Source organism: Triturus cristatus, chromosome 2_2 (genome assembly GCF_964204655.1).
Source record: "Triturus cristatus chromosome 2_2, aTriCri1.1, whole genome shotgun sequence".
Taxonomy (NCBI): Eukaryota; Metazoa; Chordata; class Amphibia; order Caudata; family Salamandridae; genus Triturus; species Triturus cristatus.
In genome coordinates this window covers 639,242,386-639,268,240 of record NC_140582.1, presented here as the reverse complement: position 1 = coordinate 639,268,240, position 25,855 = coordinate 639,242,386, and the positions used below count along the sequence as shown (strand labels likewise).

The 25,855-nt window shown below is 45.4% G+C and overlaps 1 protein-coding gene across 1 annotated transcript in view; it reads right to left on the bottom strand.

The window, feature by feature from the left end:
* GALNTL6 (polypeptide N-acetylgalactosaminyltransferase like 6) overlaps positions 1-25,855 on the bottom strand; it is a 2,683,170-nt gene that overhangs the window by 2,017,866 nt on the left and 639,449 nt on the right. Inside the window, exon 3 of the mRNA XM_085641833.1 lies at positions 22,172-22,279. Within this exon, the coding sequence (XP_085497959.1) occupies positions 22,172-22,279 (108 nt within the window). The remainder of the gene's footprint in view (positions 1-22,171; positions 22,280-25,855) is intronic.

The window sequence follows — 25,855 nt, the reverse complement described above, 5'->3', positions numbered from 1 at the left end:
ATGCAACTAATGCATCATTTTGACAAGTTTATTGTGTGGCTCTTGGAGTTCAGCCAGCAATTTCTGATATAATAAATGTTTGCTGTATTTCAATTTTAATGAACACCCAGGGCTAAAACACCTGTTAACCCAGTCGTGTATCTCCACTGAAGGGACAGGCACTGGGCTCTTCACACTAATAGGAGGAGAAACGAAATGGAAAAAAAAATACCATAATGTACAGCGTTTTCAGACTCGCCCGATTCAGAACTATATGGAAACCCAACAAAGGACCGTGAAGGCTACTGTCTGTCCATTCACTGTTGTGGCAGTGAATGTAAATGTTTAACGGACTGCATGCTTATGAGTTTTCGATGGTTACTTCCAGTAAACCAGTAATCTAACAGAATAAGGGGCATATCAGCAACACCCGGTGATAATTATCGCTCAGCGCTCTTAGCGCGAGGATAATTATTGCCGGGTAACGTGGATAAAAATCCTCACGCTAACTGCCTAACGTGAGGTTATTGCTGGAAACCCAGCGATAATCTCACGCAATGTGGCGTTAGCTTGTTGATAGGGACTCACAAACTTAGCCATGATATCCACCCTCCATAGGATATCATGGCTAAGTCAGTCCTGAAGCAGGCGTAAGGAAAGTAGCGATAACAGGGGTTATCGCTACTTTTCCTGATGCTATGCTTCATAGCGTGGGGCTTGAAGATAGGAGAAATGTCGCTTAGTGACATTTCTCCTGTCATGTTAGGTCAGGAACGCCCACTTTGCATCTCATTAGAGATGCAAAGCTGGGCGTAAGGAATCCCCACGCTAAAGAAAGGTTTCACGCGTTAGCGTGGCCTTGCTAATTAGGCGATAAAATTATCACCACATTTTGGCCGAAAAAGCGGCGATAATTTTTTATCGCCTGCTTGTAAATATGCCCCTAAGTTTCTTTCCAAAAATGGCCAGTAGAGTAACTGGAAGAATGTTTATATCCGATCCGAGACTTCCAAGTAGTGTACATTTACCACCTATTTGAGGACTCTACTCCAGCACATTTCGCCACGTATGACCTGCTGAAATTTGCGTGGAAAAAATTGAAAAATTGAAATGTGAGTTAATTGGGTGTGCTAACTTCGATTCTAGAGGTTATTTCTCACTCTGCCCTCGGATGATCAGCATCTGCCAGTGAGTTTGCCTCAGAGTAAAACCCCAAATTGCGGTATTGAATTTACCCCAAGGCAAATTACTTGCAGATAACTCCTCAGAGGTCATATTCTAGGTCGTCATGGGACAGGAAATAGACTCAGGCATCAAAATAAAAGTGGTCCCTGTCAGCGAGTCATATAGCTAAACAGTGGCCCACATTTGGACATTAGGGCACGTTTGAATGTGGGAATACACACTGTTTAGGAGACTGCATACAACGCAGGGTATGTTTGCGTTAAAATCAGGGAAATCAACAGTACAAACAGGCCCATCGAACCACATAACAGGCACAGAAACAGCCAAAATCTGGCCCACACACTGACCTATCAGACCAGCCATTCCAGCTCTGCCTGATAGCTATATAGGCCACTCTGACACTGGTCCTAGTGCGGCTCCTGTGTTTATATTGTTTTACTGTTACAGTTCGCCTGGAAAAATGATTTAGAAGAGTGAATTTCAGTGCAGGCAAACATAAGTCATTCATGCTTTATACCTTCAATTGTAGTCAATCATTTTAGTGTGGGGGTCATATTCTTGGAGCTCTGGCAGCTGTGCCCATAGGTCTTGATTAAGTACATTACCACCTCCTCAGACGTCCCCGTCGCGGTCCTTAACATATGAGTAATAGCTCCTCCCCACAGAAATCTCCCTTGGTCCCATCTCTACCCTCCAGGCCACTCCCACATCCTGTGGCACACAACCCCTGAACTACTGAATAACTTCCTGTACCACCAAGCACAAGAAGCCATAACAGGGAGGGAGGGATGGGAACCAGGACTGTGATGGGGAGGTCTACAACTCAGAGGAATGAATATTACCCGAAAGTATCAGGTCATCAGCACAGCTGCAGAGGATGACCTTCCCTCTCACCCTGCACAAGTCCTTCTGGCTTACTTAGGAATGTTTGTGAAAAAATTTCCATAATATATGGCTTGTTTAATCAGAGACATCGGTGATCAAACAGGTAATGGTATAGTGTCAAGAACGTGTATGATGGGATGTCACCTCTCTGCCTCCAACTGTATCTATAGGTAAAGAAGATTAAGCCCAGACTTATCACGTCTTCGCACAGGGATGATTCAGAGCCACTAAAGGGAGACAATTGATTTGGTAGCACAAAATTGTGGGATGAGCATAAGGTTAGAGGTAGCTTGAATTATCCTTGTTCTACCATTGTTTTACTTACATGGCACAGTGCACATGGTCTATTGATATATTTTTACACAGATCTATGCTTTGCATTCTGTGAAGGGAAGTCACTGCATACTTAAACTTAAGAGGCGTAGCAGTTGTGCCATCAAATTATTCTATTTTGAAGCTTACTTTGAGTGAAGGCTGATATTATCCATCAGAATATTGTGTAGGGGGGACACACACTACATTGCAAGATGCCACCTAAAAATGCACATTGCCAGATGCAACCTGAAAATGCTTGGCCATGATTGCATTCCAAGATAATTTGCTTCCAAATCTTTGGTGCAAGGGGCTACCTGGTACTGGGGTCTTTGTGTCTCATGCAGCACTACATCCAATCATGAAGCAGAGTTCAGCATTGCCCAAGAATACTCTCGATTCTGCACATAACGAGTCAGGTTCCAAAACAGCAGTCTGACCACCGGGGTGCCAATACCATTGTGAAATAAGTGGGAGGGGTGTTGGCTGGCATGGTCACTGGTGCTCTCCTAACACGTTGTTTTAATTTTTAACAGGGGAAGAATGACTTGATGTTAACATCAATGTTGTCAGACTTGGTTCAACTCCAGTTTCATTCTTGTTTCTGTAACAGTAAATGCAGTAATGCCTTTAATATCTAGTGAATGTTTGTTTCATAGTGGTAGAAATTGGTCTTTTGCATTGCCGTTGTCGATGCACCACTTACTGGCTGTGGTAGGTACTATTACACATGGCAGAGACCACGACGGCTGTCCATGCCGTCCTGTATATTTGGTTGCTTTTGCCATATCTGTGCATTTCAAAGCATGGCAAAGGGGGTTTAAGGGCGCACTGTGTCTTATTAAGGAATGCTAGGAGTTGCAGACGGCTGAATAACCGACTTCCTTTAGGCTTAGAGGACATCCCCCTTTGGGAGATACGCTTCTAACTGGCACACCAATCTTGTAAACTTTATTCTATATGTACAACAATTCTTTGTAAATCAATAAAACTTGCTTGCACGCTTGATTAGCTAACAAATTAGTGTGGCATCAAATGTATATACGCAAGTCAAAGCAACATTTTTGGTTTGAATTTAGTGGACATGAGAACTAGGAATATTATTTAAATAAATATCCTTCTCAGAATATTGTGAGGGTTGGTTGATACAGGAATTTGCAGTTGGCAAAAGTTTTAATGGGCTAAGACTTATGTTTCTTTGTAGGCTGCACGTAAGTGCACACAGACAAGTCTACCTAGGATCGAGGAAGTCACCCCAGTCCCCACAAGAAAGACTTTGTTGGCTGTTTCTCTAAGTAAAAAAAACGAGCTTCTTTAAAGTTGAAAAATAAGAAGGCGAGCCTTTTTAGTGCGCTGTGAGTCCATTCAAAGACGTAGCACGCCATGAGCTTGAGAAGGACGTTTCATGCTGAGAAATAGAAGTAAAAACTCACACACAATAGTGTTGCCATCCCTGATGTTTGACAATGGTTAAGTATTTTATTTGCTGGATCTGGTAATGTGGCAGATTACCCTGCTCTTCCTGGATTTGTAGCTCTTTTGTCTGGTTTCAGACAGCTATTTCTTGCAAATCAGTAGTGATGCTTGAATGAAAGTCTGTTGACAGGCAAATAGTCTTTTGACCAGAGTTATGGTTTCCAGTAGGTATGAGAAGTCCGCACAGCCGAACATTGGGTGTGTTGCAGAGCTTCCTGATAATACATAGATGTGATGGAGCAGGATTTTCGCAAAAAGAAACCTGCTCGGATTGACACCTCCATAATACATACTAACATTGTGTAAGGAAAAACTAACGTACAAATCACATAAATATGAAGGAAACCGCTTTGAGCATGCGTGCACTAATATGAACTAATGCATGAAAAAATTAGGCCGCATATTACAATGAGTTTCCAAAGAAACAGAATTAATGCATGTTTAGCCCGCCTTTCGCACCTTGCACCTTGATTTAAAATTAATAATAAATAATGCCGCTTTTGCTTTAAGCTTATGCTAGGAAAACATTAACATGAGATAGTACGAAGGTGGGTGGTAAACGGGAAAAAAGCATTATTATGAAATTAATGAATGTGTATGTTTTCATTCGTTATAGTGAGCCGAATGGGCCTGAAATTTCTTAAGCTAGCCAGATAGGTGAGGGGCTGGAAAATGAGCGAGATTGAACACATGACCAAGTAGACAGAAATGCTGAGTGCTGCAGAGAAAGTGTAAAGGTTCGAGTCTATGCAGCACAGAGAACATTGTGGTGCCGATTAGGATCCTGGAAAAAACGGGTACGAAACGTCGGTCGGAGCGTTTTCTCCGTCCGACTCGTACCCGGGACAAAAACATTACAAACATGGAAGTACGATTCGCACGGAAACACCATTTCCGTACGAGTCGTACAAAACACCGACCGACGAAAATATACATACGAATGTGATCCGGGAATGCTCCGACGTGACGTCGGGACGCTTTCAGGCAGCGTTTCACGACCCAGGAAGTACGAATCGAACCGACAGCAGTCCGGACGGCAATATTTTTACGGCACCCAAAAAGTGCCGGAAAAGCGAAGTACGCCGCGAAACGACCAGATTAGGGGGCCCGGTATGCGCCGTTACCCCCCCCAGCCCCCGTGAGTACGCGCCGTACCCCCGTGTATGTACACCCGTGTACGTACGAGTCGTACCCCCACCCGTGTATGTACACCCGTGTACGTACGAGTCGAACCCCCAACCGTGTATGTACACCCGTGTACGTACGAGTCATACCCCCACCGTGTATGTACGGTGCGTACCCCCAGTACACGGGTGTACGTACGAGTCATACCCCCACCGTGTATGTACGGTGCGTACCCCCAGTACACGGTTGTACATACACGGGTGGGGGTTCGACTCATCCGTACACGGGTGTACATACACGGGTGGGGGTACGACTCGTACGTACACGGGTGTACATACACGGGTGGGGGTTCGACTCGTACGTACACGGGTGTACATACACGGGTGGGGGTTCGACTTGTACGTACACGGGTGTACATACACGGGTGGGGGTACGACTCGTACGTACATGGGTGTACATACACGGGTGGGGGTTCGACTCGTACGTACACGGGTGGGGGTTCGACTCATACTCACGGGGGCTGGGGGGGGTACGGCGCATACTCACGGGGGCTGGGGGGGTGTTCGGCGCGTATGCGGGCACATGTCTCCATGGTTGCTATGGGAGTTCGGTCCATACGGTGCATTTTCCATACGGTTGTAACATCGGACGCACGGGATGGATCATACTTGCGCGGTCGGACTTCACTTTTCACATTTGTATGGTAAATCGTCCGGGGACGTGTCGGACACATTTTCTGACCCGAGGACGTGTGGGGAATTATTCCCAATGCGATTCGTATGGACTTTTTCCCATGCGAATCGTACTAGGCAGTTTGTACGGCACTTGTACGATTCGTACGGTAAAAAGACCGGATACGAGTCGTACGGGGACATTTTTTCCAGGATCCTAATCGGCACCTGTATGTTTGCCAAACAGATGAAACTGGCCGTGGGATCCAAGACTTCTTCCGCGGACGTAACTGAGAAATACATGAGAATTTATGTGAAAGTATCGAGTATTGAACTAAACAAACGAGTCAAACCTCATGTAATGGAAGAGGATATAGAACAATGAGTATACTGAAATTGTAAATGGGAACCTGATGGTGTGACAGACCACCTCCTAAACCAACCAATGACCTGTCAGATTTTGTGAATTGTTTCAATTAATGTGGGACGGACGAATAGGTTTTAGGGTATAACTGGGGTGCCTTTGGGGGTGTGGTTTAGGCTTAGCTTTGCTCTGATTGAGTGCATAGGAGAGATGGGTGATGCGTCGCTGTCCATCGGTTTGTAGAGAGGCCTAGCTGTTCCTGTCCCTGTCCCACTCCTGGGTTCTGAATTCTTTGTTCCCTGACTCTATTTCAGGGGACCCCCACCATCTCCTTGGCCAGGGGTGTGGTATTTCACAGATCCTTTGGGTTTGTATTATCCTTCTGACTCGTATTTTGCATAATTATTTGCAAATGTACTTTTGTCTCTGAAACTGATGTCTCTTGATCTATCCGCTCCGTCATATGTATATTGTTTCGCATTATTTTGCTGAAACTTATGTCTCTTAATCTATCCACTCCTTCATGTGCATATCGTATATTGATGATGAGTATGATACTGTTTGCATTTGCTGTTGTTTTCTCTCCCTCTTGTGAATTTCATTGTTTGCATCTGTGACCGTATGAAATGAGCATTATTATTTTACATCAATTTGTGATAAGGTTTTATTAAACTTACAGAGAGTCTGTGATTTATTTAGCTAACTTGATAGATAGTGCTAACATTACCATCAACTTCTAAACACATTGGTCTGTCGACCGAGAGGAAAGAGAGTTGAAATAAGGTTTATTTATGTATTTAGAGACGATAAACATGAAGGAAACAATTTTTACATCATTAAAACTTGAGCCCCAGTGCATCAGGGACTTGGGTGAATTTGTGTGGGCCATTTGTATGTTATCAAATATTGATCCCTGATTAGGTTTCGCCCTGGATCACATGTTATGTAGAAACCAGAACTGAATGTATATCTACAAGAAAGAAGGGTCTCATTTATGGGGTCTTGATGTAGGGCAGCACAGCAAGGGCAGGAATGCACCATATTAATCTAATAGGGTGCATTCCTGTCTTTTCTCCCAGCCCTGGCGCTGTTTCGGCAGCCTAGCGCCCATGCAGACACTGTTGCACCATAGTGCAAGGGTGGCTGTCTGTTGTCGGCAGTGTTGTTTTTGTGCAGGAGGGGCACCTTCCTTCCCAAAATCAATCCTGTGAGGCATTTTCCTCTTTCTAGGTGTGCTGCAGAAGGCAGCACACATGGAAAGAGGACTAAACGAGGAGAAATAAGTTATTTCTCCTTGACCTCAAGAGGCATAAGGTTTTGGCGTGTCCCTAGGTTTACATGCTCTTGTAAATCTGGGGAAGCATATAAAACCATGGGTGGTGCATGGGAACACCTCCCGAGAGCAGAGTAAGGCAACACAGCAATTTGCCCTGCCTTGCCTTACTCCATAACTATGAGGCCATTCAATGCCATGCAAAGTGGCTTTGCATGGACTCATAGATATGATTTCAAGGTTTACGCCACCATAGCGTAAACAAAAGGTGATGCTCCGGTGGCGCAAAGTGCTCATAAATATACCCCTAACTTGTTAGTGTGTGCGGAATAGGCTTAGGACCAAGCAATCCAATATTCTGAAAGGTAACGCGAACAGCATGTACAAGATAGCCATATTATTCCAGACATTTTCAGAACTGCATTTTAACACACTGTTGTGTTAGCTGAACAGGGAATTTGAAAATGTCCTGATCTCTGAAAGCTGCAAAACTATGTGTAAATGTTACAGTACCAAGGTCACCCTGACTCACTTCTGTCTTTAAAAGAAAGAAAAAATCCAACATTTGTTTTCCTTCCGTACACTTCTGCAAAGGACATTGCCAGTGTGGAAACACAGGGAGGTGCTCAGGAGTTCACCTCACCTATCCATTGGGAATCACTGAAGGTAAATGCATAAAGGAGGGCAGTATTTAAGAGAGGTTGGACATCTGGGACAAAGATGCTGAAGAGGACTTATCCGTCTGCCGACCCATGGGCTTCATTAGGTATTCAGATAACATGGGTATCATAACAAAACATTGCCCAATAATAGAATGGCTAGAAACATATTGATACTAATTAAGCAGGGATTTAAACTAACAAGGTAGGGGCCTCTGATGAAAATATTTGTCAGCATATTTACAACTACGGCAGCTTTTATGACGATGTATCAAATAACCAATAGTTGTAAAATGCCATTTGTTGTGTGTCTACAGTTATGGGGATCTATGCCAGGCAACAAAGCAAACACAAGAAGATGATGGACGGAGCCCTGAAACTTTCAATTTTGGTCCAAACTGGAATGCATGGGGAGCAAAAAAACAATGGATTTAGGCCCAGATCTCTGTACTGAGGTGAATGTATGATATTGTTCTGCATTCTGTCCATCAATTGTTGTTTTTGCATTTGTCACCCTGAGTGGGACAGGTATGCCCATACGTGGGCCCCGTGCTCCCCATGCCACTGGAGTCAAGCTATCCTGGCTGATGAGGGGAGAAACCCCAAAACCGGTCCTAGGATGCTTGTTTCCAGTCCAGGAAGGACCTGGCCTGGCAGTCCGGGCTGGACTTTTCCCATTGGGTGCAGGGTCAGGACTGATTTACATATGGCTGGGTTCAAACTGGAATGGCATTGGGAGCAATAAAACGATGGGGCAGATTTATGAGCCCCTTGCGCCACTTTTGCGTCACTTTTCCCATGTTAAAAGTGACGCAAAAGTGGCGCAAGGGGCTCATAAATCTGCCCCGATGTATTTAGGCCCAGAGCTCTGTACTGGGGTGAATGTATGACATTGTTCTGCATTCTGTCCATCAACTGTTGTTTTTGCATTTGTTTGGATAGAGAGACAAACTGAGCTTTGGAATAACTTCCTCTATTCCCCATCCTCTGGGATCTTACTGTCCAAGTCCTTTCTGTGCTACAATTGTCACCTGTGCTACTTAGCTAATCTAAGTCCCATCTGAAATAAATATGTAACCAACATTTGTTTTTTATGATCAGTGCAGGAAATAACCCAACGCAGCCATTTGTTCATGTCAGCACAACCCGCCCACATACTCCGGCATCTGCATACAGCTCTGTTGATGGACCACAGTGATGTTTGATAACACAAGGGTAAATGAGAATTTTACATTGACCACTCTCTGTTAGTTCAACACTGATCGTCTAGACATGGGCGTTTGCTTTGATGCAGCATATTCAGAAAATGTGCGAGTAACTTTCTGTATCATTAAGAGTCACTGAAGGATGCAGAGCGGATTCAATTAAGTTGTGCTTAAAACTAAGAGTAAATAAGGCACTCTTGTGAAGGATGAAGTCAAGCATTGAGGGGAGACAAGCAAATGGCGGAGATGGTTCAGGATTCATTGTTTTCACAGTGATGCAGATAATGGCGAAATGCACACCTGGACATCAGGTACAGAGACTGCTACAAGAGACTCCAGATGGACTACTGCATGCCGCATTCTTGCCCCTTCTTGCCTGCGTTTTCAAATATATCTTAGGAGTGGCAAACACCACTGACTTTGGTAGCTCAAGCACTGCGCTCTCTTGTATAGGAAGTTGTTGTGTTCGGCCCACGAGGCTTTGGGTGTAGTACGCAGACATCCTTCATTGCTGCACACAGGTGAAACAGGGAACATTCGACATGACTCATATCCAAGTTTGTCTCCTTAAAATGCATGGGAGGAGAACTGTCCTAGGATGGTCACTGGTGAGCTCCAACCACTCAAGTTGTTTCAGTTTTATATGGACTGGAAGATGCTCTTCGGGTCAGGGCTCAGATTTCATCAATCAAGTCAGAAGGGGCCCTTTAACGTCCTGGGTGATTTGTGTTCACCAAAACACACTATACAGGTTGTTATGCTTTGTTTGGCAACCAGAAATGTGGTCATTGGCTTTACATCCAGACCAGTGCTTTAAATGGGCTGGTACTCACCGGTACTGAGTACCAGCACTTTTCATTTTTCTCCCCTGGAGTACCGGAACTTCTCCTTGTGTCAAGAGAGTACCGGTACTCCTAGAGGCAAGCTGGGGTCGGGCTCTGGGATGTGGGATTTCATTCAGCACAGGTGCTGCTGAATACCTTCAGGGGGAACGTGTCTGTGAGGTGCTTTGACAGTCAACAGTGAGTGTATTCCAGTGCTATGTTGCTGCTGCAGCCATACACCGACTGACAGCGAGACAAGATTAAGGAGATATGGCCTGTCGGATAGAGCTACCCACATTGGAACTTTTGCATTGTCTGTTTGAGTTTAAGGCTGCAGCACTGAATACACTGTCAGAGCGCACATCGCCTGTGGCCAAGTTCAGCTCATGTGTACAGTGCGCAATTAGTACTTTTGTGCAGTTATATATGGCACACACTTGGCAGGAGGGTATTAAAGGACTTTAAATGAGTAGTACAAGTTCTACACAAAGGTATACTTTATTTTGTTTTTAAGGCACAGAGAGCTGAAATCACAGCTTCTGCTCAACATCCTGTTATTCTGGGTGATCTTCCCATACCATGAAATAAAATAAAAAATGTTTTCATGTAAAACTTCTGCTTCTCAAGTAATAAGCTTTAATGCCCTCTGGCCAAGTTCGTACAATATAAAATTGCAAAAAACACCAATTACGACGTGCCCATATGAAGAAACTTGGCTGAAGGACACTAGAGTGCTTTTGCATTGAATAGGAAAATGCCACCATTGTTAAATATCTGCCTCGAAGCCACGCCCCCAGACACGCCCCTAAGAGACCCATCCCAATAAATCTGGGGGCATATTAACAAGGCGGCGCTATAAAATTATCGCCGCTTTTGCTGCCGTTTTCGGCCGAAAAGCGGTGATAATTTTATCGCTTTATCAGCAAGGTCACGCTATTGCGTGAATCCTTGCCTTAGCGCCCTTTCCCGTAGCGCCCGTCTTCGCATCTCTAACAAGATGCAAAGTGGGCGTTCCTTCCCAAAATAACTGGAGAAATGTCGCTAACCGACATTTCTCCAATTTTGAATGGGCACCCTAACAAGCATAGCGATAAGAAAAGTAGCGCTAACCTTGGTTATCGCTACTTTCCTTACGCCTGCTTTTAGTTTGACTTAGCCATGGTATCCAATGGAAGGTGGATATCATGGTTAAGTCTGCCCTGCCCTATCAACAAGCTATCGCCAAACCTTATGCGATTATCGCTGTATTTCAAGCAATAATCGCACATTTGGCAGCTTGCGCCAGGAATTTTATCGCTTTTGAGATAAGTGTTGCTGATAGCACGCTATCTCAGCGATAAAATTCAGCGATTGCCGGCGATCATTATCCTAGCGCTAAGTGCGCTTAGCGATAATTATCTCCGGTTGCTGCTGATATGCCCCTTGGTTAGTACCGGCACTTTTCTTTTTCCATTTAAAGCACTGATCCAGACCATGTATTGGAGTTTGTTGTGGCAAAATCAGGCTCTCTGCTTCACCTACTTAAATTTATCAGGAAATTCTTTGGTTTTTCCCACCTTTGTTCCTCAGAATCGCTGAAGCCAAACCGCATTACGAAGTCGATTTTCAGACACATGAAATGAAAGTTATCATTGCACAAAAAGTACTTGAGAGATGAGGCCTAATGAAGTGAGGGTTTACAAGTCACATGCTAATCATGATTAATGTGCTTATGCAGCCCCGGCGTTCCTGTAAAATAAATGCTTGATTACAATAGGTCCTTCGCTCTGATTAAACGTTTCACGCATTTCTGATCAATTTATAGCTATTATTATGTCCCTGTTTGTTTAACCAGCATGACATTCGGAAGTCATAACCGAGATACTGGCTGAATGTGAAATTACTGCAGTGCTTTCTAAATCAAGGGGCCTCGTGAACCTTACGAACCAAAATCAGATCAGAATGTCTCCTTCATGTTAATCACAGCTCAGCTCCCTGCAGGTAATCAAGCTCGCCACATGGATGGGACGACCGCAGATTCCGCTAAACGAGCTCTGGGAAATGTCTCTCTGCAAATATTTTGGCGCTCGCTCTGTGCGAGGGGACACATACATGCTTTGGAAGCACAACCATTTGAGATCTCCTTCCTATAGGTGGAGAGGGTAATTCATGACCTGGATATGGAAATGCGGAATTACCATGGTATTATAAGTTGTCCCTAAGAAAAGGGGAATAACCAACAAGTTCAGTATCACGCAGATTATTCACACATTTTGGCTTATTTTTTCAACGCACATTTTACCCGCTTATTTCATGGTGATTTGTGCTAGTGGTCAGGGTGGGACCGGGGGTGCAGCTTTCCCTAGTGCCTCAAAATTCAGATTTATCCAGAATGCCCAAGAACTCCGGTTGGAGTCTATTAAAGGCAGAAACATGTCGACCACCATGGGGGTATATTTGCTCTGAACCCCCAGTCCTCTTCTTTTTGAACCCTATCCAAGGGTACCATTGAATACAAATATTGGGTCCCTTGAGATAGTTTTAACCTTTCACTTTCTTGTTTTGCACTCTGGCATCCCCCATTTAAAACACCTCAGCTCCTCCCAATCTACTTCGCTCGGTGGAGAGTTGTAGCCCACACCCCTGACCTTGCGGCCCTGGTGTGAGGCGGGAGCCCTATGATAAAGCATGTCACCTTCGGGTGAGTGAGAGTTCTCGTCCTTATAAAGGAAAACCTTTCCTTCCCAAACAAAAAAAAAACAGATTTTGGAGATCGTATCTTTTGTGAGTCTCACTCATTTTGGTAGACCTACCCTGACTTTTCATAAATGGAATTTGATACATCGCAAGAAATAGAAAGGCATAAAATCGAGTAAGCAGGAAGGACAGAAAACAGGAAAACAGTGATAAAGGAACACAGCAGGATTAAATAGGAGATTCAAGAGTGAAATAAATTAGCAGAAAGGAAAGGGTTGTGGAAGGAGGAGGTATGAGGTGCAATCAAATCTAGACAACCCAGCCATCTGGCAAACATGGCATACTGTAACACTGATGGCAGGCTCCTAAAAAAAATTGTGTCCCTGCACTTATTTATTTAGTTTTATAGCTTAAGCACTCTGTCAGTCTTCTACCAGGTGCAAGGCTCATGAGCAGAGTGATGGACATTGCTGAAGAGGGAGCACACTAAAAAGTGGACATCCTTTAAACGAGAACTACCATCCCCATGTCCAGGTCATAGCACAACAGTTGTTTGCAGATGATTAAATAGCACAGTGAGGCCATTTTATCTGCATCCCCTATTAAGGAGGTTGTCTACTGGCCCTTCCTGGCCAATTAATGCATTATTTTATGACTGAGATACTTCATTCCCCACACAGTGTGAGATACATGTATGTGTAAAATGCTATGGCATATATGAGGAGTATGGTTTAGTCAATGCCTACATAGAATAAAGGGGTGTGGCTAAGTGAGATCGAATAGCCTTGAAATATAATTAAAAAGTAGGGCATATACTTTTACGTCTTCTATGTCCTGCTAGTGAAAAACCCTTACATTTGTTTTTCACTACTGCAAGACCTACCTCTCCCATAGACTAACATTGGAATTACCTTATTAAATTTTGTAAATGTCATTTCCAAATGGTAAAAGGTAACTGGTTCATGTCTGGTGTCCGTGGAATCCCAATTTAAAATCCAATCTTATGGTGAAGTCTGATTTTGAATTGCAATTCTGTAAATGCCACCTTTAGAAAGTTGCCCTTTTCTTACTTTAGCCTTTTGGTGTCTTCAGTTTGTCGCTGCGTCACATGACTAGGTGTCGGTGGCAGTGTAGCTTTGTGTATTCCTCCTAGACAGCCACACCCAATGGGAGCTAAGGTATGACTGGATGGACCATCACTGACAGGATGGAGGGAGAAGGTGGGCATAGTCCCACTTACACCTGAACATGCTGTGTCCTACCTATGTAAAAAAAGGGCTGTATACCCCTGGAGTTATCCTGGAGCAAAGACAGGGATGGCAGGATTCCTGGGGACTTGAAAGCTTTAGAAGCTTCTCCCCCACTTCAAAGGCACAACTGGGTATAAATACCGGACCTCAGACACCACTACTTTAGTACTAGTCTGGACCTGTTGATACTCTACCAGGAAGATGGACTCTTGTACTGCTACAAGGATTCTGCTGGACTGCTGCTCTGAAGGAACTGCTGCTTTGCTGTGCTGACCTGATGCCTGCCTACCTCTTGCCTGGATGAGAAGGACTGGACCTGCATCTCTTGAACCCAGAAACCAGACTGACGGTAAGGGCTATTTAGCTGGCCTCCTGATCTGAAACCTCATGTACATAACATGCTTCCAACAACCTTGCTTCAGCACCTGAACGCTCCCATCTGTGGGCCTATCCTGCCAAGTTGTACCACCCCAGTCCTGGACCCTTGGAAGTGGGCTTAAAGTGCTTTGCCAGCCTCTCTGCATACAGACGTACCTCCTCTGCTACGCAGCCCGAACCCGAGCTGAACTGATGCATCGTTGCTGCTGCGTGGATAGGACGTGTCTTACAGACCCACATCACATCACAGCTCTTTGGAACAACCGCATCGCACCGACTATTCAAGGCACTCTCGGCACAGACCTTCGGATCTCTCATTGGCAGCAGCCTTGATGATCATGACAGACTCTGCATTGCAGCCTTGCAGCTCTTTGGAACTGGTGCATCACCCCGAATGTGTACCGCATCCTTAACTTCGCATTGCACGCCCTGTCAATGGGATTCTAGACAATAATGAAGGCCCTTGCCTCGCTGCATCTCAGAACTGATGCATCCATTCGACTGGTCGATGCATCTTCTACGAGGATCCACACAATGCTCCACAAACAAGGATTTAAGGTAATTTGGAGCATATTTACAATAGAAGTAGTGGAGTATTACGTTAGCCTCCTTGGCTTAACGCCATGCTCCGCCACTTCTGAAACGCAGGGCTGCACCATATTTACAAAAATCTGGAGAAGCTCTTCGTTTCCCCCTGCACTGGCACTAAATTTAGCTGCCTATCTCCAATGCAGGCACCCTTGCACCATAGTGCAAGTGTATCTGCGTAGCAGGAGAAGATTGTTTGTGTGCAGGTAGGTGTCCCTTCTTGCACAGGAACAAACTTTAAATGGTGTTCTGTCACTTCTATGTGTGCTTCCTAATGCAGCACACATACAAGTTGCAAAACAGCATTTTTTTAAATGATTGTTTATGTGCAAGAGGGGCACCTTCCTGCACAAGAACAATCAATGGCGTGTGGCTGTTTCCATGTGTGCTGCACAATGCAGCACACATGGAAACAATAAAATTGAGGAGATATTAAACATTTCTCCTTGTTGCACAAGGTTAAGACCAGGTTTTAACTGGTCTTAATTTTGGCGCAGCACCACATTTATGCCACCCTTGTAAATATGGGGCAGCGTCAAAATCAATGGGTGTAGTGGAGGAACGCCCAACGCAACACCCATTAGCCTCCACTTTCACACTACGTATAGCGTGAAAGGGTGCCTTATATACAAGGCAGTGTAAGCCATATTAAGTGGCTTAACGCTGCCTTGTAAATAAGGCACAGCCCCTATTGCCACCACAACCTCATGAAAAGTAATGTTGTGGTAGCGAAAGGGGCTTGTAAATATGCCCTTTTGTTCATCTAACCTAACTGGGTCCTTGTAGCTGGACCATGCTTCATTGTGGTCTACCTGAACTTGTGACTTTGTTCCAGTCTGGCGTGACCAGATATGCACTGTGGCACTTTGGGCTTTTTGGCACTATTGTTAATTTTATCTTTAAAATTGAATATCTCTGGTTTTATTGAAAGGATTTTTTGTCATTTTTGGTCTTGTTTTATTTATTAAAGAAGGTTATTTTTTATCAGTTGGTGTGGGCCTTTTTTGGGGGTGTTTTACTGTCTGAAGTGTTGCACTAATACTTTACACATTGTCTCTAAGCTAAGCCTGACTGCTCTGTGCTAAGCTTCCAAGGGTTTGAGCACAAGTTAGTATGGGGTTTGCTTGTGCCTTACCCTGAAAGGGATTGTGGTTGCTCTTTGACCCGGGCTCACACCTCAGTGAACCAACAGCCCAATTTCCTACAACAACGCATGTGCGCAACATTCGTGTCATTGGCAATAGCACAGTAAGAACATTGTTCAATCCTACATTGTGTGGCCATAGTTTCTTCTTTTTATTGCAAAATCTGGACCTTTTTCCTCTATGGATTTTATTTTCTCATTCGTGTTCAATTTCATTCAGAGGCCATTCTCTCTGTACAAAGGCGTCACAAGCCTGACACTTAATGGCTTCCGGCAAAACAATGATGCTCACCATTGTATCTAGTATACCGCAGACAGTTTGATCCGTAGTTCCTCTGTAGGAAGAGTTCTGATGTGCAGCCTTGCCTAAGACCAACTAGCTGACACTGCACGCCTTGATCAGTTTTTTCAGTAAGTTTCTTTCAGTTGCTTAAAACCCCATGATAGTGCCTTCATTTGCATACCAAAAACAAGTCAGTTCTGCCCCGTTTAAAGGCTTTGGTGGTCGCCATGATGCTAACGTTGCGTCTACAAAACCCACATTTGCAGTATACCAAACAACAATTTACATTGCAATGTGAACTGTATTTCACAACACAGTCATTAGTTTCATCCTAAATCACAATGAGAGATGAGGGCCTGCCCCATCAGATTGTGAATCTAAATGAAATGTGTGAAATGCTTAAAGAAAAAGCTTAGGCAACTGTGATTTGTAGAAGTATGTTTATAATGGCGGTGTTAAAATGAAAATTCCTAAACCCAGATAGGAATTAGAATATTTATTTTATCAAAAGAGAGAAAAAATACATAAATACATATATTTTAATCTAATAATGATATATAATACAGTCAATAAAAATAGTGTTTTGTCATAATGTTATAGTGAAAAAACCTTCTACACATTCATACGGCTTCACTCATCCTTTGTTATATATTTCTTTATGTAATATTTCATTATCAACTTAATGCATGAACATGTTAAGGTTTGATTCTCACAACGAAAACATAATCTTCCATAATACATTGAATGACAACGTGAACCATTTAAATCTATTTTATAATATTCTCAATCCTTGTTCAATGAAACGTTGTCTCATGCAGTGTAGGCTGTATGAGAAAATATTTGTTATCCAACATGGCTTTGTAATCCCATCTCTATGTGCGTTTCAGCTATTTAGCCTTCATCAGGAACCCATGGAGAATAGAAAAATCACACTGTAATAAAGAAAATATGGGTAAAGGCTCCAAAAACCATCCAAAATATTTCAATGACAATTCTGATATAGTTTGTATATCTGTTAGAACCGGGGTCTCTAGTTGGCAGGGGTATGCACTCTAGCCCAAGTAGGGACCACTGTTGGCACAAAGCAGGTAGGCTAAACGCAGGAGGCATTGTGTAAAGTACTTGTGCAACACACCCGCCAACAGTGACACAGTAACAACACTCACAAAAGGGACACCACATCAGTTTCATACGAAAACAAAGGTACCGTTATCTAAAACTCATGCAAGATCAAAAAGAAATGGTAAGAATTCACCCTCTGCAATCAAAGGGTGTCAGTCAAATGTCTTCTGGGATGGCTGCTACTGTCTTTTAGTTGGGGAAAATTAGGGACAACAAAACAATTCTTCAGTCATTCGCAGTGAAATATGCCAGTCTCTGAACCATTTAGGCAAACAGTTCCCCAAGAGCAAACAGTTCCTCCATGATGTAGGTGCAAAGGGTTATTAATACGTGTCACTTCCCCTCTGATCGTATTGCTGGTGATACGTTTTTAATCTACTTGGGGCCAAGAGTGTCAGGATTAGAAGGACCCGGCACCTCACCTCTCTCCCATGTGGATGCGGGCCGGGACAATCACCGTGGAAAGGAGGAGGGAGGGGGGCCCAATCCCAGGAGGAATGCCCGAGTTGTCCCCGGCAGCCCGCTCTTAAATAAAGGCAGCCTCTGAACTCCACACGGTCTCTGCTTAGGGAAACACTGCACATAGGCCCAGCAGTCCGGCTATTGGCCACGCTACCGAGCCTCACACTACCGCCCACACAGCTCCCGTATCCCACCCAAGACAGTAAGAGGTGCAGGAGGCTCTGTGCACACACGGGGCTTTACCTGGGAGACGGACGGGGCCGGCAGCAGTTCGGGTCTCCTCCGGTCTTCAGGGGTGCTTGCCTCACGACGACGCTGAACGGTTGCGATCGGGGCAGCCCTTCCTCAATCCCAACGCGGCCTCGCTTTGGGACGAGCTCCTCGTTGCCGGGTAACACCCCGTGCGGGAGCCAATCCCTGTGTGGCTTCCCTTGACATCAGTGATGACGCGCCCAGGTCTCCCGAGGCTCCCGGGCCACAGCGGTGTTTCGGACGGGGGGGGGAGATTTAAAAGCGGTCCTGGTGCACTTTTCACCCAGGCTGCGGCGGTGACTTGAGGAGCACTTTAGATGAGCTTGCTCTACTCGGGCCCGCGGCAGTGACGAGCACAGTGTCCCAGAGGCTCCCGGGCCGACGGCGGTGAACTCGGGGCCAGCGTTTAAGTCCGGTTGCCAGTAAAGTGCAGACACCACGCTCAGCACCAAAGGGGTGATTCAGTTATTGCGCTCAGTCAGTGCTGGCAGCGGTGACTCTGGGGACATTAAATAGATGGTTTTCCACACCCAGTGTTGCAGAGGCAGTTTCTTGAGAAGTCGCAGGGCAAGGGAGGCTGCACGCAGGCACAACGTTGCAGGGGCAAGTCTTTGAAAACGTTGTTGTCCCAAAGGCAGTTCTTGTGAATATTGTGGAGACACTCTGGGGTTGTTATTTTCAGTTCTCTCTAGCAGGGCAGGATCAGCAGGCAGTAGGGCTGCTCAGCAAGTAGGGGCAGCAGTTCCTGAGAGCAGTTAGCCTCCTCACAAGTGGAAATCCTCCTGGCAGCAGCAGTCCTTACCCCAGCAGAGATTCCTCCAGGTCCAGTAGTGTAACAGCGATGTGTGGCCAGAACCCTCCCTATTATACCCTAATGTCAGGTGAGTGGGAGGGGCGGCACTTTCTGGAAGAATCTAGGGGGTTGGAAATCTCTGGAAAAATCCAGGAGGCTCTGGGGTGTTCCCTTTCTTTCCTACCTGTCTGTCAACGGCTACAGTTGCAAAAAGTCCAAGTATGTGCAGACTACCAGCATGCAGATGAAGGGTAGGCCTCACTGCAGTAGCAGGGCCTTTGGCTGATACACTAGTGGCACCATGCTTTTAAGGGAGAGCACCTGCCCCTTAGCACTGTTTAGCAGTGGTAAGGGGCCCAGAGTCCTAAGTCCAACAAAAATTTGGGGTCCAGTGGGAGGCAAAGAGGGCAAAAAAAATGTAGGGGACGACCACCCTAGGGCTGACAGGTATAACAATATCACATTCCAACGGTGCTACCTCATATCACATAAGATCAAGCAGTGTGGATCCACCCAAGATATATTTCTATTGTGCCACCTTATATCTCCCATTTATGGTGAAACACTCTATGTCCATGGAAATAACCACTTCCCTGTCCATATAACCAGAATTAAGAACTGAAATTCCAACCTGCTATTCGTCACCCGTCACTCCACCATGAATGAGAATATACGTCAAATTATTAATTCCCATTGGCACATCTTAAATGTGGAAAGAGAAAGAGAACAACACATACCCAAACCCCTATTTGCACATAGGAGGAATAAAGAACTTAAGGACCACATTGCCACATCATGTATGATACAAAAAAGCCTGCTATCCAAACTACCATAGAAGGCAATACATTATCTGCAGGCAATTTCAATTGTACTATGTGTAAAGCTTGCAACTATAGTAAACACAAGGAGATGATGGACAGAGTGCTCAAACATTTCAGGCACTCACCCCCAGTCACAGATCTGGGTTGAAACCATCATCATTCTTTAGCTCACTTCACCACCTCAGTTCTGATTCAGCCATATGTAAATCAGTCTTGAGCCTGTGCCTCATGGGAACAGTCCAGCCCGAACTGCCAAGCCAGGTCTTCCCTGAACCGGAAACAAGCATCCTGGAACCAGTTTGTTGGTAACACCCTTCATCAGCCAGGCTAGCTTGAATCCAGTGGCAAAGTGAGCAAGGCACCCATGTCCGGGCACACCCTGCCAACTTACACCCTCAGTCACAGATCTGGGTTGATGAGGGCTGTTAGTCCGAAACCAGTCAAAGTAAGCTTGTTTCCAGTCCAGGGAAGATATGGGTCCCGTGCTCACTTTGACACTGCATTCATGCTAGCCTGGCTGATGAGGTGTGTTAGCCCCAAAACCGGTCCCAAGATGCTTGTTTCTGGTCCAGGAAAGACATGGCTTGGCAGTTCGGGCTGGACTGTTCCCATGAGGCACAGGGTCAAGACTGATTTGCATATAGCTGTGTCTGAACTGGGGTGGTGAAGTGAGCTAAAGAACGATGATAGATTCAACCCAGATCTGTGACTGGGAGTGAGTGTCTGAAAAGTTTTAGCGCTCCGTCCATCATCTCCATCAACCAGTAACATCATATACTTCTGTGTCCCTGCAAACTTGGCTATGTAGGGGAAACCTCACGTACCATGGCCACTAGGCTGACGGAACATCGGTCGGCCATGCGAACAAAAAAACTAACAGCACCTCTAGTCAAGCACTATATAGAGGCATCACATACATCAGATGACATACAATGGATACTGTTAGAATAAATCCATAAAAAAGCACGTAGTTTACATGTGTTAAATTTGTTTTTATAGGATTTTTCTATTATCCATGGCTTCCTGACGAAGGCTAAATAGTCGAAACGCATGTAGAAATGGGATTGCAAAGCCATGTTGGATAACAAATATTAATTCATACAGCCTACAGTGCATGAGACAACATTTCATTGAACAAGGAATGAGAATATTATATAATAGATTTAGATGGTTCACATTGTCATTCAATGTATTATAGAAGATTATGTTTTCATTGGGAGAATCAAACCTCAACATGTTTATGGATTAAGTTGATAATGAAATATTACACAAAGAAAAATATAGGATGTGTCAAACCATATGAATGTGGAGAAGGTTTTTTCATTGTAGCGTTATGACCAAACTCAATTTTTATTGATTGTATTATTTATCATTATTAGATTAAAATGTATGTTTTTATGTGTTTTTTCTATCTTTTTATACAATAAATATTCGAATTCCTTTCTGGGTTTAGGCATTTTCATTTTGACACCCCCATTATAAACATAGGGGTCCATTACGTAACGGGACACGGGACTGACTGCCAGAGGTGCGGCGGGTCCACCATGGCAATCAGGATGCCACCGCCCCGGTGGCGGTGGCATCCCACATATATTGCATTGCAGCGGGTGGTGCTGGAAGCAGCACCCGCCACAATGCAATATATGCATGTTGTGCATTGGCATGCACAACGTGACAGGCACTGCGCGGTGCCTACCACCTTGTCCATGCTAATGTTGGGGGTACTATAGATATCCCCAAGGGAAGCTCCCCACCCCCTCACCCCCCTGGGGGCCCGCAACAGGCCCCCGAAACAAAAACCACATGCCTTTCCATGGCAGAGTCTCCGCCATGGAAAGGCATTGAAAATGCCACATACTAATATGGATGGCGGTGCCTACAAGGCACCGCCACCATATTATGGGCCTTTTCCACCCGGTAGGAAATCAGGACGATTGCCTACCGGCGGAAAAGTGGCGGACGGTCTTTCCGTCCGCTGTGGTACCCCCGCCATGCTAATGTGGGGGGGGTAAAAGGCCATCCGGTGGGGTGTGTTGGCGCTCGCCATGCTAATGAGTCCCATAGTTCTACAAATCATAGTTGCCTAAGCTTTTTCTTATTCAGCTGTTCTATAATCCCTGGCTTAGGAACTTTGCCTAGTATCAGGGGAACCCCTATTTATATACAGTTGTGAAATGCTTTAAGAACAGTGTAAGATCTCGCAACACATTCTCAGGGTGCTATTTTCTCTGTACAAAAAGCAATTATACACAATGTGAACTGGACGCATTGTGACACTCGTGTTGGAAGAGGAAAGCTAAGTACCAAGGAGAAAGTAACACGTTGACTTTAAGCATGCTCCGTTCATAGCACAACTATATATCATGTGGGGTTGGAGCGGAGCGGGGTTTGTCACAACCCGAACACAACCACAGGTAAATGTTAAAAAAAAACACTGATCCTACCTGAGTAGACCGTGGGGAGCAGGGCTGAGGGTTCTTCATATAATATGTCTGCCATAACTGGTTTCTGTTCTTCTCATCAGCAAGCACTCTGGACAGTAGGGTGCACAGCTATATTGGAGAAGGAGAAAAACAAACATATTTATTTCATAATGCTCAGTACATGTAGATGTATTTTTCAAACATTAATATCACATAATACATTTGTCACATAGTAACCGCAGGAGAGAGTTTGCATTTTTGATTTCCTTATATAGCAGAAGTTGGCAAGGTCACTGATAATGTAGCAGTAGAAGAGAAGGTAAAAGATTTTATGCACTATTTTAAAACTTCCACAACTCAGTCTCACCTAGTGGCAAAGGTGAGTTACTGCCCCTAAATAGGACTCACTCCTGGAAATTCGCAAGTTACATCCAAACACAGAGTAAGACACAATAACTCACAGAAAAGGCTTTTTGAAGTAGGCCAAGAAATTCAGGTGTAATTAACACTTAATGGAGGATAAGGACAAAACTATTCATAGGAAAATCTTTGTGAATTGGGCGTCCAGTGTTATAGAACAGACGTCGACAAACAAATAACAGGTGAATGATAGTGGTAACTATGCATCTTCTTGCATATCGTTTTGCAATGAGTATGAATCTGTTATTTGTCGAACATATTTTAGAAATCACTATATGAGATTCCCTAACTTTGAACTAAAACCCCTTTCATATTTTAGAGTAAATCTGACTAATGAGTAGAGGGAAACAGCCATAACAATGCTATCCTTACATCTAATGCCTTTACAACACAGTCATTTCAACGACCACGTTGTTACAACGCGAACCATTACATCTCAAATCGTTTCAACGACTTGCTGTATGGGGCGCCCTGGTGTTGGATTTAGAATGCAACACCTTCCCTGCTGTTGCACAAACTGGAGTAGGAATAGTAAATGATACTATTCTTAAGTCCAGCAATCGTTGAAATGACTTGCGATGTAATAGTTTGCGTTGTAACAATGCGTTCACTGTAAAGATTGCGTTGTAAAGGCATGCGATGTAACGCATGCGAAGTAAAAGTATATATTCATGAGTAGATTGCATTAATTTGTGCATGTGAATTGCTTTTACTGATTCTTGTTAGACCTGACACCTTGGCGTGAGTTTCCCTTCCACTTTTTGATGGTGTGCCTCGACTGTTTTACTGGTGTTGTCCGCTCAGGGCACTGCGCCACGGCTAATCCGTGCCGCAGTGCAAGTGCTCCCTAAGTAAAGTGTACCTGTAATTGATGTTCATGATTGGTTTATTGGATTCACTGTCAGTCCCCAGTAAAGTGCACCAGGGGTGCCAGGGCTTGTGAATGCCAATGCTGCTGGTGGGCTTGCAGCGCTGGTTGCGCCACCCACGGAAGCGGCCTTGTAAAGTGTGTCTAGGGTCTACCACCGCAGACCCTGTGCGCGGTCCCGGACCGTCGCGCTGACTGCGCAAGTGCCCCCACTTGCCAGTCCCTAAACCTTCCCTTACCTACATATTAGCCACCCCTCCGGTAGGCCCAAGGGCAGGGTGCATTGTAGGCATAAGGTAGGACATGCCCTGATGTGTGTGGCATGTCTTAGTAGTGAATTACAGCCATTTTCGTTCTTCACTATTGAAGGCTACCTGCTCTCCATAGGCCAGAATGGGCTGCCGGGATCACGCCGACGCTGTGACCCCAGTGGACTCAGAGAGCATGGTAGAAGTGTCAAGTTTAGTATGCCTGAACTCAGGATGATAAAATACTTCTTGTAGTCAAGTCTATTTTAGTATCCTGGGTTTGTAAATACTACTTTTAGAAAGTTAGTATTTACTGACCTGACCATCTCAGTCCGCCTCTGCTGTGTGTATGTGTTCTGCCTGGCAACAGTAAGGAGCAGGGTTGGGGAATCCCCAGAGACAGGTTGGCTGCCAGGTGGTGGGTAGAGGGATTACACCTGGATGGGTGGGAGGAGTACACCGTGACTCTTGAATAGACCTGTGCTCTGCCACCACAAAGCCGGTGCCACCCCCTGTGGGGCGGCTGATGTCTCTGCCCTGCTGCTGAAAGGAAAGAGCAGAGTCACCATAACAAAGTGCTCCAGAACTGGACTGAGCCAGGCCTAGGCCCCCTGGCGCTAAAGAACAAAAGAATCATGGTATAAAAGTAGGAGCCTGGCTCCTAAGAAATCAGAATCCTGTTTACCACAAAGAACCTCTGCCCGACTAGAAGGAGAAGGAGACGCTGGAGGAGCTGGCCTGCTGCCTGCCTTGCTGAGGAAGGAGAGGAAGAGACTATTGAAAAGACTTTGCTACTTTGTGCTTGAACATTCTCCAAGGGCTTGATCTGAGCTTGCCCCCTGAACTGAACCCCAGGAACAGTGGGTTCTCAGTGCTTCTTGCTCGTCCTCCAATTCGAGCCGTGTGTGCATCCCGCTGGAAAAGAGACTGCGCCCCTCATCGCCCCTCCTAGGGCCGTGACACTCAGAAGCTCGCCTGCCTCAAACCCGTGAGAGCCCCGCTCCGTCCCGAGCCGCTCTCTGTCCCCGGGTCAGGCCGCCTGCATCCCTGTCACCGCCTGCTACTGGAGCGCGCTGACCGCACTATCACCCCTCCTGCCGGAAGCCGTCCGACGACTGTGATCTACGCCGGGTCATCCAGCTGCACTGACCGTGCCCTGTGACCCCGCTTCGCTATCCCCGGACATCTCAGGCCGCGCCGCCCCCGCTGTGGAGACCCTCCTGCACCGCCGTGCTAAAGGGTCGCGGGCCGCGCCTGCCTACGTGCCCACACCTGCTGATTGAGGACCCAAGAACACTTCCCAAGCTGAGAGTCGCACCGACCTGTGCCGGCTCTCCACATCACGAAAGAAGTTCCAGTATCGGGCTCGGGGCCCGCAACGCCTTATTTCCCCGTTCGCAGGAACCGATCTCTGTGAGTACTGGACCTACAAGTAAAGAGACTACGAACTATCCATTTGAAGCTACGAACAACGAACATTTGCCCCCTTTACAACCTGGTGGCATAGCGAAAACGTTATTGGTCTTGTGATAAGTCTGCTGAGATATATATACCTATTTTTACATAAAGAAGCGTATTTTTATATATATCCAAGTCTGGTGTCCGTTTCTGGGGGGATTGATGTATTTACTGTGTGTATGATTGTAAGTGCTTAACCAACAACGCCTGAGGAATTGCCTTGGCTGCTCACGCCACGCACCTAGAGGGTGAGCAAGGGTCATTCAAAAGGGGTTATCCTGCGCCCTGACGTGGAGGAGAGGGTTCCTGCTTGACACAAGGGCAACCTTGCGCCAACCAGAGATCCCCGACTCTAACATTGTTGGCAGCGGTTGGGATTTCGGATTTGCACTTGTAATTTGCATACAGTGAATTATTAATCACCAGATAGTGAGAGCAGACCAAATAACGCAACCACAGGTTTTCATTTGTTGAACTTTGTTGAGACATCTGCCATTACTGCAACCATGCCTGGCTCGCACTCCGCTGGAAGAGCACTCTCTGTGATTTCTGGAATAGATGAGGTGGATTGGGAGAGACTGGAAGGCTACACGATGGAGCAATTGAAAGGCTACAGTGTACAATTCAGAGTCCCCCATGCTGGATGCAAGAGGAAGCCCCAGTACACCAAGGCGTTGAGAGCCTGGAAGGAGTCACGAGACCTACGGAATG